Below are 13,748 nucleotides of genomic sequence, written 5' to 3'. Positions count from 1 at the left end.
GAGAGCTGGTATCCCACATGCTACGATAGATTGTCATCTATCATCAAGGGCCCTCTTGGTGGAATTCTTTGAGCTTGGATGACATCTGTGTAGGATAGACAGATTGAGCCCAAAGACAGGAGAAAACCCAACCTTCAATGTATGCATCCCAAATCACCCTATTCTCTATATAGGGCCCTGGTCAAGAGTAGTGCACTATATAGGGAATAGTGTACTTTGGGAACATGTCTTTGAATAGGGATTCCTCCTGAGGGAGTGAACAGTGATCTGAGCATGGATCAGTGTTGAAAGGAAAGAGGGGAGACCTAGTCAGTTGTCCAACTAAATGCCTTCAACTGAAATGTGTCTTTTACATTTAACCCAACCCCTCTGAATCAGAGAGGTGTGGAGGAGGGCTGCCTTAATCAACATCCACGGCGTCAGGGAACACTGGGTTAACTGCCTTGTTCAGGGGCAGAACGACTGATTTTTACCTTGTCAGCTCTGGGATTCCATCCAGCAACCTTTCGGTACTGGCCCAACGCTCTAACCACTAGTTGAGATGTAGGCTATAAGGTAGCTGGAGGAGACAGCAGAGAGCCTGTTGGGGATAGGTCTGGGTGTTGAGATGTAGGCTATAAGGTAGCTGGAGGAGACAGCAGAGAGCCTGTTGGGGATAGGTCTGGGTGTTGAGATGTAGACTATAAGGTAGCTGGAGGAGACAGCAGAGAGCCTGTTGGGGATAGGTCTGGGTGTTGAGATGTAGACTATAAGGTAGCTGGAGGAGACAGCAGAGAGCCTGTTGGGGATAGGTCTGGGTGTTGAGATGTAGGCTATAAGGTAGCTGGAGGAGACAGCCTGTTGGGGATTTGTCTGGGTGTTGAGATGTAGGCTATAAGGTAGCTGGAGGAGACAGCAGAGAGCCTGTTGGGGATAGGTCTGGGTGTTGAGATGTAGACTATAAGGTAGCTGGAGGAGACAGCCTGTTGGGGATAGGTCTGGGTGTTGAGATGTAGGCTATAAGGTAGCTGGAGGAGACAGCCTGTTGGGGATAGGTCTGGGTGTTGAGATGTAGGCTATAAGGTAGCTGGAGGAGACAGCAGAGAGCCTGTTGGGGGATAAGGCATCTATGAGAGCTAGCAGTCAACCAACAGGCAGGTCAATACTTGTGTGGATCCAGGCTGGAATGCTGTCATACTCTGGTCCACCACAGCTCAAAGCAGTCAGCTCAGAGCTACAGTGCATTCGTGCAGACCCCTTGACATTTTGTTATGTTACAGCCTTATTCTAAAATGGATTCATTGTTTCCCCTCGTCAACCTACACACAATACCCCGTAATGACAAAGTGAAAACAGGTTCGCAAATTTATTAAGAATAAAAAACAGAAATACCTTATGTAAGTATTCAGAACCTTTGCTGTTAAACTCTAAATTGATCTCAGGTGCATCCTGTTTCCATTGCTCATCCTTCAGATGTTTCTACAACTTGGAGTCCACCTGTGGTAAATTCAACATGATTTGGAAGGGAACATTCCTGTCTATATGAGGTCCCACAGTTGACAGTGCATGTCACAGCAAAAACCAAGCCATGAGGTCGAAGGAATTGTCCGTAGAGATTCAAGACAGGATTGTGTCGAGGCACAGATCTGGGGAAGGGTACCAAAACATTTCTGCAGCATTGAAGGTCCCCAAGAACACAGTGACCTCCATCAGTCTTAAAAATGGAAGAAGTTTGGAGCCACCAAGCTGGCCGCATGGCCAAATTGAGCAATCGGGGAGAAGGGCCTTGGTCAGGGAGGTGACCAAGAACCCGATGGTTACTCTGACAGAGCTCCAGAGTTCCTCTGTGAAGATAGGAGAACCTTCCAGAAGGCCAAACATCTCTGCAGCACTCCATCAAATCAGGCCTTCATGGTAGAATGGCCAGACGGAAGCCACTCCTTAGTAAAAGGCACATGACAGCCCACTTGGAGTTTGCCAAAAAGGCACCTAAAGGACTCTCAGACCATGAGAAACAAGATTCTCTGGTCTGATGAAACCAAGATTGAACTCCTTAGCCTGAATGCCAAGTGTCACATTTGGAGGAAACCTGGCACCATCCCTACGGTGAAGCATGGTGGTGGCAGCATCAGGCTGTGGGGATGTTTTTCAGCGGCAGGGACTGGGAGACTAATCAGGATCGAGGGAAAGATGAACGGAGCAAAGTACAGAGAGATTCTTGATGAAAACCTGCTCAAGAGCACTCAGGACCTCAGACTGGGGCGAAGGTTCACCTTCCAACCGGACAACGCAGGAGTGGCTTGGAGACAAGTCTCTGAATGTCCTTGAGTGGCCCAGCCAGAGCCCAGACTTGAACCTGATCGAACATCTCTGGAGAGACCTGAAAATAGCTATGCAGTGACGCTCCCCATCCAACCTGACAGAGCTTGAGAAGATCTGCAGAGAAGAATGGGAGAAACTCGACAAATACAGGTGTGCCAAGCTTGTAGCGTCGTACCCAAGAAGACTTGAGGCTGTAATCCCTGCCAAAGGTGCTTCAACAAAGTACTGAGTAAAGGGTCTGAATACTTATGTAAATGTGATATTTCCGTTTTTTCTTTTTAATAAACTTACCAACATTTCTACAAACCTGTTTTTGCCTTGTCATTATGGGGTATTGTGTGTAGATAAGGATTTTTTTATTTTTAAGAAAAAGGCTGTAATGTAATAAAATAACCTACAGGCTGGCCCTAGTGGTCAGAAAATGGGAGAAAACGGGACTGTTCATAATCGATCAGGCTACATGAAAGCAACAGGAAGACTTTGAGGACAACCACGTTTGCTCCATCACAACCATCTTGGCCTTTGATACCGCTGTTCTGCAATCTGAGCTCCCATGCAATTTTAATCACTACATGGTTGGTCACAAGATATCGCTCTCAGAAGACTAACAGAGGGGTGGAAAAAACATTTTCCAAGTCGCAAAGTGTTTGTAACCAGCGTCCATACCACAGCCAGTACTGTTCCACTCTCTTCAGAAGTACTTCCTGAGTTTGACCCACAAAACAAAACACACAAACCCAGACTGCATCCCACACGGCACCCATAGGGCTCTTATCAGAAGCAGTGCACTAAATAGGGGATAGTGTGCCATTTGGAATGCAGCAGAGTGATTTGCAATGGCCGGCCTGTGAGTGCACTGCCAGCCCAGTGCTGCCTGGACTATCATTAAACATAAACAATGGAAAAACACGTCTGTCGTGTAGGAGGGAGGGAGGAAGAGATGGCTGCTCTTGTTCCTGCAGCTGAAACACAGAGCGCAGTCAGCTGCAGGCTATTTGTGCAGCTATTGTTTAACACAGGACACCTGCTCCAACCCAGAGTAAACACTGAACACAGGACACCTGCTCCAACCCAGAGTAAACACAGGACACCTGACTGGGAGGATGAGGTGCATTGGGAGACCTTGGGCTAATTCACTATAGGCACCCATCTGGAACAAAAACTGACAAACTACCTGAACTTGTCCTACATGAAATGCTTGTTTCCGTTTTCTGTACTAAAGAAAAGGACCCAGGAGAAACTAACCTGTGTCGCTCCTCTTCAGCTTCCTCCTCAGCCCGGTCCCTCTTCCTGTCTGGCTCCCCGTCCTCTCCATCTCTCACCTGTCAGGTGACAAAACACCGGGCTATTAAAAAGGTGACAAAACACCGGGCTATTAAAAAGGTGACAAAACACCGGGCTATTAAAAAGGTGACAAAACATTGGGTTACCGAGGTGACAAAACATTGGGTTACCGAGGTGACAAAACACCGGGCTACCGAGGTGACAAAACACCGGGCTAACGAGGTGACAAAACACCGGGTTACCGAGGTGACAAAACACCGGGCTACAGAGGTGACAAACAGCGGGTTACTGAGGTGACAAACACCGGGTTACAGTGCGCATTAAGCAGCACCGCTGCTAAATCATGGCTGCCACTGCAAAATAATCTAAAAAAATAATTATATACTTTTTAGGATGGTCAAATGTTTTCAGTATAAACTTAAATTACTAAAACCAGATATATAGTATGTAGAAAAAAAATAAAGGGAACACTAAAATAACACATCCTAGATCTGAATGAATGAAATAATCTTATTAAATACTTTTTTCTTTACATAGTTGAATGTGCTGACAACAAAATCACACAAAAATAATACATGGAAATCCAATTTATCAACCCATGGAGGTCTGGATTTGGAGTCACACTCAAAACTAAAGTGGAAAACCACACTACAGGCTGATCCAACTTTGATGTAATGTCCTTAAAACAAGTCAAAACGAGGCTCAGTAGTGTGTGTGGCCTCCACGTGCCTGTATGACCTCCCTACAACGCCTGGGCATGCTCCTGATGAGGTGGCGGATGGTCTCCTGAGGGATCTCCTCCCAGACCTGGACTAAAGCATCCGCCAACTCCTGGACAGTCTGTGGTGCAACGTGGCATTGGTGGATGGAGCGAGACATGATGTCCCAGATGTGCTCAATTGGATTCAGGTCTGGGGAACGGGCCAGTCCATAGCATCAATGCCTTCCTCTTGCAGGAACTGCTGACACACTCCAGCCACATGAGGTCTAGCATTGTCTTGCAATAGGAGGAACCCAGGGCCAACCGCACCAGTATATGGTCTCACAAGGGGTCTGAGGATCTCATCTCGGTACCTAATGGCAGTCAGGCTACCTCTGGCGAGCACATGGAGGGCTGTGCGGCCCCCCAAAGAAATGCCACCCCACACCATGACTGACCCATCGCCAAACCGGTCATGCTGGAGGATGTTGCAGGCAGCAGAACGTTCTCCACGGCGTCTCCAGACTCTGTCACGTCTGTCACATGTGCTCAGTGTGAATCTGCTTTCATCTGTGAAGAGCACAGGGCGCCAGTGGCGAATTTGCCAATTTTGGTGTTCTCTGGCAAATGCCAAACGTCCTGCACGGTGTTGGGATGTTAGCACAACCCCCACCTGTGGACATCGGGCCCTCATACCACCCACATGGAGTCTGTTTCTGACCGTTTGAGCAGACACATGCACATTTGTGGCCTGCTGGAGGTCATTTTGCAGGGCTCTGGCAGTGCTCCTCCTGCTCCTCCTTGCACAAAGGCAGAGGTAGCGGTCCTGCTGCTGGGTTGTTGCCCTCCTACGGCCTCCTTCACGTCTCCTGATGTACGGGCCTGTCTCCTGGTAGTGCCTCCATGATCTGGACACTACGCTGACAGACACAGCAAAACTTTTTGCCACAGCTCGCATTGATGTGCCATCCTGGATGAGCTGCACTACCTGAGCCACTTGTGTGGGTTGTAGACTCCGTCTCATGCTACCACTAGAGTGAAAGCACCGCCAGCATTCAAAAGTGACCAAAACATTAGCCAGGAAGCATAGGAACTGAGAAGTGGTCTGTGGTTACCACCTGCAGAACCACTCCTTTATTGGGGGTGTCTTGCTAATTGCCTATAATTTCCACCTGTTGTCTATTCCATTTGCACAACAGCATGTGAAATTTATTGTCAATCAGTGTTGCTTCCTAAGTGGACAGTTTGATTTCACAGAAGTGTGATTGACTTGGAGTTACATTGTTGTTTAAGTGTTCCCTTTATTTTTTTGAGCAGATATATATATATATATATATATATATATATATATATATATATATAAACACACATATACTACCATTCAAAAGTTTGGGGTCAATTAGAAAAGTTCTGAAAGAAAAGCACTTTTTGTCCAATAAAATATCAAAATGCTCAGAAATACAGTGTAGACATTGTTAATGTTGTAAATGACTATTGTAGCTGGAAAGTGCAGATTTTTTAAAAATGGATTATCTACATAGGCGTACAGAGGCTCATTATCAGCAACCATCACTTCTGTGTTCCAATGGCACGTTGTGTTAGCTAATCCAACTTTATCATTTTAAAAGGCTAATTGATCATTAGAAAACCCTTTTGCAATTATGTTAGCACAGCTGAAAACTGTTGCTCTGATTAAAGAAGCAACTGGCCTTCTTTAGACTAGTTGAGTATCTGGAGCATCAGCATGTGGGTTTGATTAGCGGCTCAAAATGGCGTGAAACAAAGAACTTTCTTCTGAAACTCGTCAGTCTATTCTTGTTCTGAGAAATGAAGGCTATTCCATGCGAGAAATTGCCAAGAAACTGAAGATCTGGTACAATGCTGTGTACTTCTCCCTTCACAGAACAGCGCAAACTGTCTCTAACCAGAATAGAAAGAGTGGGAGGCCTCAGTGCACAACTGAGAAGTGGACAAGTACATTAGAGTGTCTAGTTTGAGAAATAGACGCCTCACAAGTCCTCAACTGGCAGCTTCATTAAATAGTACCGCAAAACACCAGTCTCAACAGTGAAGAGGTGACTCCGGGATGCTGGCCTTCTAGGCAGAGTTGCAAAGAAAAAGCCAGATCTCAGACTGGCCAATAAAAAGAAAAGATTAAGATGTGCAAAAGAACAGACACTGGACAGAGGAAGACAGGAAAAATGTGTTATGGACAGACAAATCTAAGTTTGTCACAAATGAGAACATTCGTGAGACGCAGAAAATATGTTGGAGGAGGCAATGTGATGGTCTGGGGGTGCTTTGGTGGTGGTAAAGTGGGAGATTTGTACAGGGGAAAAGGGATCTTGAAGATGGAAGGCTATCACTCCATTTTGAATCGCCATGCCATACCCTGTAGACGGCACTTAATTGGAGCCAATTTCCTCCTACAACAAGACAATGACCCAAAGCACAGCTCCAAACTATGCAAGAACTATTTAGGGAAGAAGCAGTCAGCTGGTATTCTGTCTATAATGGAGTGGCCAGCACAGTCACTGGATCTCAACCCTATTGAGCTGTTGTGGGAGCAGCTTGACCGTATGGTACGTAAGAAGTACCCATCAAGCCAATCCAACTTGTGGGAGGTGCTTCAGATGACCTCAACAAATGGACCACTAGAATACCAAAGGTCTGCAGGGCTGGTATTGCTGCAAATGGACCACTAGAATACCAAAGGTCTGCAGGGCTGGTATTGCTGCAAATGGACCACTAGAATACCAAAGGTCTGCAGGGCTGGTATTGCTGCAAATGGACCACTAGAATACCAAAGGTCTGCAGGGCTGGTATTGCTGCAAATGGACCACTAGAATACCAAAGGTCTGCAGGGCTGGTATTGCTGCAAATGGACCACTAGAATACCAAAGGTCTGCAGGGCTGGTATTGCTGCAAATGGACCACTAGAATACCAAAGGTCTGCAGGGCTGGTATTGCTGCAAATGGACCACTAGAATACCAAAGGTCTGCAGGGCTGGTATTGCTGCAAATGTACCACTAGAATACCAAAGGTCTGCAGGGCTGGTATTGCTGCAAATGGAGGATTCTTTGACAAAAGTTTGAAGGACACAATTATTATTATTATTTTTTTTTTAATCATTATTTATAACCTTGTCAACATCTTGACTATATTTCCTATTTATTTTGCAACTAATTTCATGTATGTTTCCATGGAAAACAAGGACATTTCTAAGTGACCCCAAACTTTTGAACAGTAGTATGTATGTATGTATGTTTTAATAAGATAATCTTTGAGAATTAAAAACCACTAAAAAAAGCAGTCGGGGAGAATCTAAAATTCCCCAAATGGCATGGTCCCCCCATTAAGTTTGTTTTAAGGTTTGAGTCACTAGTCCCCTGTCCCCACTAGACAGTAAGTAATAAGGATCATGTCTTCCTTCAAGGCTAACTTCTCTCCAGGACACTAACACAATACTTTGTTTTACTGCTGCTGTTTCATTATGTTACTTTTATTACCTTTTTTTTAAATTTATTTTTAACTTAAACTTATTTTTCTTTAAAAGTTTTTAAAGCATTGTTGGTTAAGAGCGTGTCAGTAAGCATTTCACTGTAAGGTCTAGTACATCTGTTGTATTCGGTGCATGTGACAAATACAATTTCATTTGATGATTCATTACCTTTTTGAGGTAGGCCCATTTGATGATTCATTACCTTTTTGAGGTAGGCCCATTTGGGATTCAAATAGAAACGTTACATTATGGGCTTGAGTAACATGGGTTTGAGGGCTGTGAAATACAAATAATGAGATCCTTGAAAAACATAGGAGTTGGTCTGAAAAATCAATACAGCCTAACTGTCACGCAAACTGTGATGGAGTTAGTAAAACTATCCAGGCCACAAGACAGGAGTGGTTCCCTGTATGAAAACATGTCACCATAAAACATACACATGTAAACAAAAAGTCGTTTTTTTAAAATATCAGAACATTGTTGACCGTGACCCAAGTCACAAAACATAACAATGAGGACTAGCAGGACTCCTGCCAGTCCTGCGTTTTCCTGGAGAGGCTTCCTGTCCACCAGCTGGAACAATCAAAACGGACTCATTCTCCAGTACAGTACAACAATCACATGCTGCAGGAATGTCAACAGCCGTTCATCAAGAATAGCCAAGCTGCTGGGCCAAGCCCACTGGTGTTCCCCTTCAACAGGGCGGTCACTGGCTGGCTTAGCCAAACACACTGAAGGACATTCCCTGATTGTGTTGCAAATGGCAACCTAGTCAACAGAGCCCTGGTCAAAAGAAGTGCACTATATAGGGCGTAGGGTGCCATTTGGGAGGGAGACCAATTCTAACGGCCAAAACGGTGACTTGCTTGCCCTTGGAACAAACAACACATATAGTGTCATTTGGAGGACATTTGCAGCAGTAGAACAAGCAGCATATAGTGTCATTTGGAGGACGTTTACAGCAGTACAACAAGCAGCATATAGTGTCATTTGGAGGACGTTTACAGCAGTAGAACAAGCAGCATATAGTGTCATTTGGAGGACGTTTACAGCAGTAGAACAAGCAGCATATAGTGTCATTTGGAGGACGTTTACAGCAGTAGAACAAGCAGCATATAGTGTCATTTGGAGGACGTTTACAGCAGTAGAACAAGCAGCATATAGTGTCATTTGGAGGACGTTTACAGCAGTAGAACAAGCAGCATATAGTGTCATTTGGAGGACGTTTACAGCAGTAGAACAAGCAGCATATAGTGTCATTTGGAGGACGTTTACAGCAGTAGAACAAGCAGCATATAGTGTCATTTGGAGGACGTTTACAGCAGTAGAACAAGCAGCATATAGTGTCATTTGGAGGACGTTTACAGCAGTAGAACAAGCAGCATATAGTGTCATTTGGAGGACGTTTACAGCAGTAGAACAAGCAGCATATAGTGTCATTTGGAGGACGTTTACAGCAGTAGAACAAGCAGCATATAGTGTCATTTGGAGGACGTTTACAGCAGTAGAACAAGCAGCATATAGTGTCATTTGGAGGACGTTTACAGCAGTAGAACAAGCAGCATATAGTGTCATTTGGAGGACGTTTACAGCAGTAGAACAAGCAGCATATAGTGTCATTTGGAGGACGTTTACAGCAGTAGAACAAGCAGCATATAGTGTCATTTGGAGGACGTTTACAGCAGTAGAACAAGCAGCATATAGTGTCATTTGGAGGACGTTTACAGCAGTAGAACAAGCAGCATATAGTGTCATTTGGAGGACGTTTACAGCAGTAGAACAAGCAGCATATAGTGTCATTTGGAGGACGTTTACAGCAGTAGAACAAGCAGCATATAGTGTCATTTGGAGGACGTTTACGGCAGTAGAACAAGCAGCATATAGTGTCATTTGGAGGACGTTTACAGCAGTAGAACAAGCAGCATATAGTGTCATTTGGAGGACGTTTACAGCAGTAGAACAAGCAGCATATAGTGTCATTTGGAGGACGTTTACAGCAGTAGAACAAGCAGCATATAGTGTCATTTGGAGGATGTTTACAGCAGTAGAACAAGCAGCATATAGTGTCATTTGGAGGACGTTTACAGCAGCAGAACAAGCAGCATATAGTGTCATTTGGAGGACATTTACAGCAGTAGAACAAGCAGCATATAGTGTCATTTGGAGGACGTTTACAGCAGTAGAACAAGCAGCATATAGTGTCATTTGGAGGACGTTTACAGCAGCAGAACAAGCAGCATATAGTGTCATTTGGAGGACGTTTACAGCAGCAGAACAAGCAGCATATAGTGTCATTTGGAGGACGTTTACAGCAGTAGAACAAGCAGCATATAGTGTCATTTGGAGGACGTTTACAGCAGTACAACAAGCAGCATATAGTGTCATTTGGAGGACGTTTACAGCAGTACAACAAGCAGCATATAGTGTCATTTGGAGGACATTTACAGCAGTAGAACAAAAAAACTATGTAAACAACAAGACTGAGGCTCAAGGAGGAAGCTGTTAAGTGGACTTTGGTTGTGTTGGTCGCACTCAGTCACACTGGTAGACTACATACAGTGTGTGTGTGTGTGTAACTGATAAAAGCCAAACTCTTTTAGGCATAGGGACCGGCATAGGGACCGGCATAGGGACCGGCATAGGGACCGGCATAGGGACCGGCATAGGGACCGGCATAGGGACCGGCATAGGGACCGGCATAGGGACCAGCATAGGGACCAGCATAGGGACATTTACAAGAACTGACTGATGGTGGCTCAATGTCAAATCAATTTGTCACATGCTTGGTAAACAACAGGTGTGGACTAACAGTGAAATGCTTGGTAAACAACAGGTGTAGACTAACAGTGAAATGCTTGGTAAACAACAGGTGTGGACTAACAGTGAAATGCTTGGTAAACAACAGGTGTGGACTAACAGTGAAATGCTTGGTAAACAACAGGTGTGGACTAACAGTGAAATGCTGACTCACGGGCCTTCACAACCATGTAGAGAGAAAGAATTGAGAAATAATAGAAAAGTTAAACACATAATAATAAATACACAATGAGTAACGATAACTTGGCTGTATACACAAGGTACCAGTACCTAGTCGATTTGCAGGGGTACGAGGTAACTGAGGTAGATATGTACATATAACTAGGAATAAAGTGACATATAACTAGGAATAAAGTGACATATAACTAGGAATAAAGTGACATATAACTAGGAATAAAGTGACATAAATAGTAGCAGCAGTGTATGTTATTAGTCAAAAAGTTAGTGCAAAAAAAGGGTCAATGGAGATCATTAAATATTTTACTAAATAGCTACCCGGACTAACTATTAAGCAGTTTTATGGCTTGGGGGGGGGTAGGGTAGGGACATCCCAAGGATCCCTATCTCAGTCTGATGTCCCTACATGCTTCAAGATGTCCACCATTGTTCCTGTACCCAAGAAAGCAAAGGTGACTAAACTAAATGACTATCACCCCGTAGCACTCACTTCTGTCATCATGAAGTGCTTCGAGAGACTAGTTAAGGATCATATCACCTCCATCTTACCTGACACCCTAGACCCAGTTCCGTTTGCTTACCACCCCAATAGATCCACAGACGATGCCATCGCACTGCCCTATCCCATCTGGACAAGAGGAATACCTATGTCAGAACACTCTGACTATAGCTCAGCCTTCAACATTATAGTACCCTCCAAGCGCATCATTAAACTCGGCGCCCTAGGTCTGATCACGGCCCTGTGCAACTGGTTCTTGGCCACCCCCAGGTGGTGAAGGTAGGAAACAACCCCTCCACTTCACTGATCCTTAACACAGGGGCCCCACAAGGGTGCGTGCTCAGCCCCCACCTGTACTCCCTGTTCACCCATTACTGCATGGCCATGCACGCCTCCAACTCAATCATCAAGTTTGCAGACGTCAACAGTAGTAGGCCTGACTACCAACAATGACTAGACAGCCTACAGGGAGGAAGTGAGGACCCTGGCGGAGTGGTGCCAAGATAATAACCACTCTCTCAACAAAATGAAGGAACTGATCATGGACTTCAGGAAACAGCAGAGGGCGCATGCCCCGATCCATATCGACTGGACCGCAGTGGAGAAGGTGGAAAGCTTCAAGTTCCTCGGCTTCAAGTTGCAAAGCTCCAAGTTGCTTAACTTGGGGCGGCAGGTAGCCTAGTGATTAGAGCGTTGGACTAGTAACCGAAAGGTTGCTGATGAGGTAAAACCACCTGATACGGCAACTGCACCGCCACATGGCTCTCCAGAGGGCGGTGCGGTCTGCCCAACGCATCACCGGGGGCACACTACCTGCCCTCCAGGACATCTACAGCACCCGATGTTACTGGAAGGCCAAAAATATCATCAAGGACATCTACCACCCGAGCCACAGCCTGTTCACCCCGCTATCATCCAGAAGGCGAGGTCAGTACAGGTGCATCAAAGCTGAGACTGAGAGACTGAAAAAGCTTATATCTGAAGGCCATCAGACTGTTAAATAGGCATCACTACCCGGTTACTCAACCCTGTGCCTTAGAGGCTGCTGCCCCATATACATAGACATGGACACATTGGCCACTTTAATAATGGAACACTAGTCACTTCAATAATGTTTACATACTGCTTTACTCATCTCATATGTATATACTGTATTCTATTCTACTGTATTTTAGTCAATGCCACTCCGACATTTGCTCGTCCTAATATTTATATATTTCTTAATTCCATTCTCTAACTTTTAGATGTGTGTGTATTGTTGTGAATTGTTAGATACTACTGCACTGTTGGAGCTAGGAACACAAGCATTTTGCTACACCCGCAATAATGTCTGCTAAATATGTGTTTCCAATACAATTTGATTAGGAAGTCCAGGATCCAGTTGCAGTCGGAGGTGTTCAGTTCCAGGGTCCTTAGCTTAGTGATGAGCTTGGAGGGCACTATGGTGTTGAACTCTGCACTGTGACCTTAGCTTAGTGATGAGCTTGGAGGGCACTATGGTGTTGAACTCTGCACTGTGACCTTAGCTTAGTGATGAGCTTGGAGGGCACTATGGTGTTGAACTCTGCACTGTGACCTTGGCTTAGTGATGAGCTTGGAGGGCACTATGGTGTTGAACTCTGCACTGTGACCTTAGCTTAGTGATGAGCTTGGAGGGCACTATGGTGTTCAACTCTGCACTGTGACCTTAGCTTAGTGATGAGCTTGGAGGGCACTATGGTGTTGAACGCTGCACTTTGACGTTAGTCAATGTATTCTTACATGAACAGATTGCGTCATCTGTGGATCTGTTGGGGCGGTATGCGAATTGGACTGGGTCCAGGGTGTCTGGGATGATGGTGTTGATGTGAGCCATGACCAGCCTTTCAAAACATATCATGGTTACAGATGTGCTCACTAAGGGGCGAGTCATTTAGACAGGTTGTTGCTAGCAAATCCCATGACCAGTTATCAAAACAACTCGAGAGAACAAAATTGAGCATTCTCATCTAATATCAACAGTTGATTAATGAACTAACATGTTTTAGTAAATTATCCCATCATAGCTGGCTAGCTAATTTCACCATCAGTTCACAACTAGCTAACTAGCATAGCAAGCTAATACAGACAGCTAGTTAGCTAGCCTAGTAGTTATCTAACTAGATAACCATGTAGAATCTGTTATTTGAGATTCCAGTTAATCCGTTTTGCAGAGCTAACGTTAGCTAGCTATGTACATTTCAAACGAATGTCAAGAGCAATGCTGTGTGTAATTAGCTCCTGTTATTTCCATCAGCTAGCTAACGTTACCTAGCTAACTCAAACAGCTGGTAGCGAGCTTGCTAATTCTATGTTTGTACTGTTTACAACACAGACAATGTTATTGCTGGGTGATACTCACTTGAAGTTGTCGACCTCTCAAAGCTTTAAGTCTTTCTTTCCTTTTTAATGCTTGTTCCTGCAGTGAACCAACCGATTGCTCCATTTT

General features: G+C 44.8%; 1 protein-coding gene across 1 annotated transcript in view; it reads right to left on the bottom strand.

The window, feature by feature from the left end:
- ccd12 (Coiled-coil domain-containing protein 12) overlaps window positions 1-13,748 on the bottom strand; it is a 21,407-nt gene extending 7,659 nt beyond the window's left edge. The window contains 2 exon segments of the mRNA NM_001140615.1: window positions 3,547-3,623; window positions 13,662-13,748. Coding sequence (NP_001134087.1) covers window positions 3,547-3,623; window positions 13,662-13,745 — 161 coding nt within the window. The 5' untranslated portion in view covers window positions 13,746-13,748.

Source organism: Salmo salar, chromosome ssa02, assembly GCF_905237065.1.
Source record: "Salmo salar chromosome ssa02, Ssal_v3.1, whole genome shotgun sequence".
NCBI lineage: Eukaryota > Metazoa > Chordata > Actinopteri > Salmoniformes > Salmonidae > Salmo > Salmo salar.
This window is presented reverse-complemented; position numbering and strand designations above follow the sequence as displayed.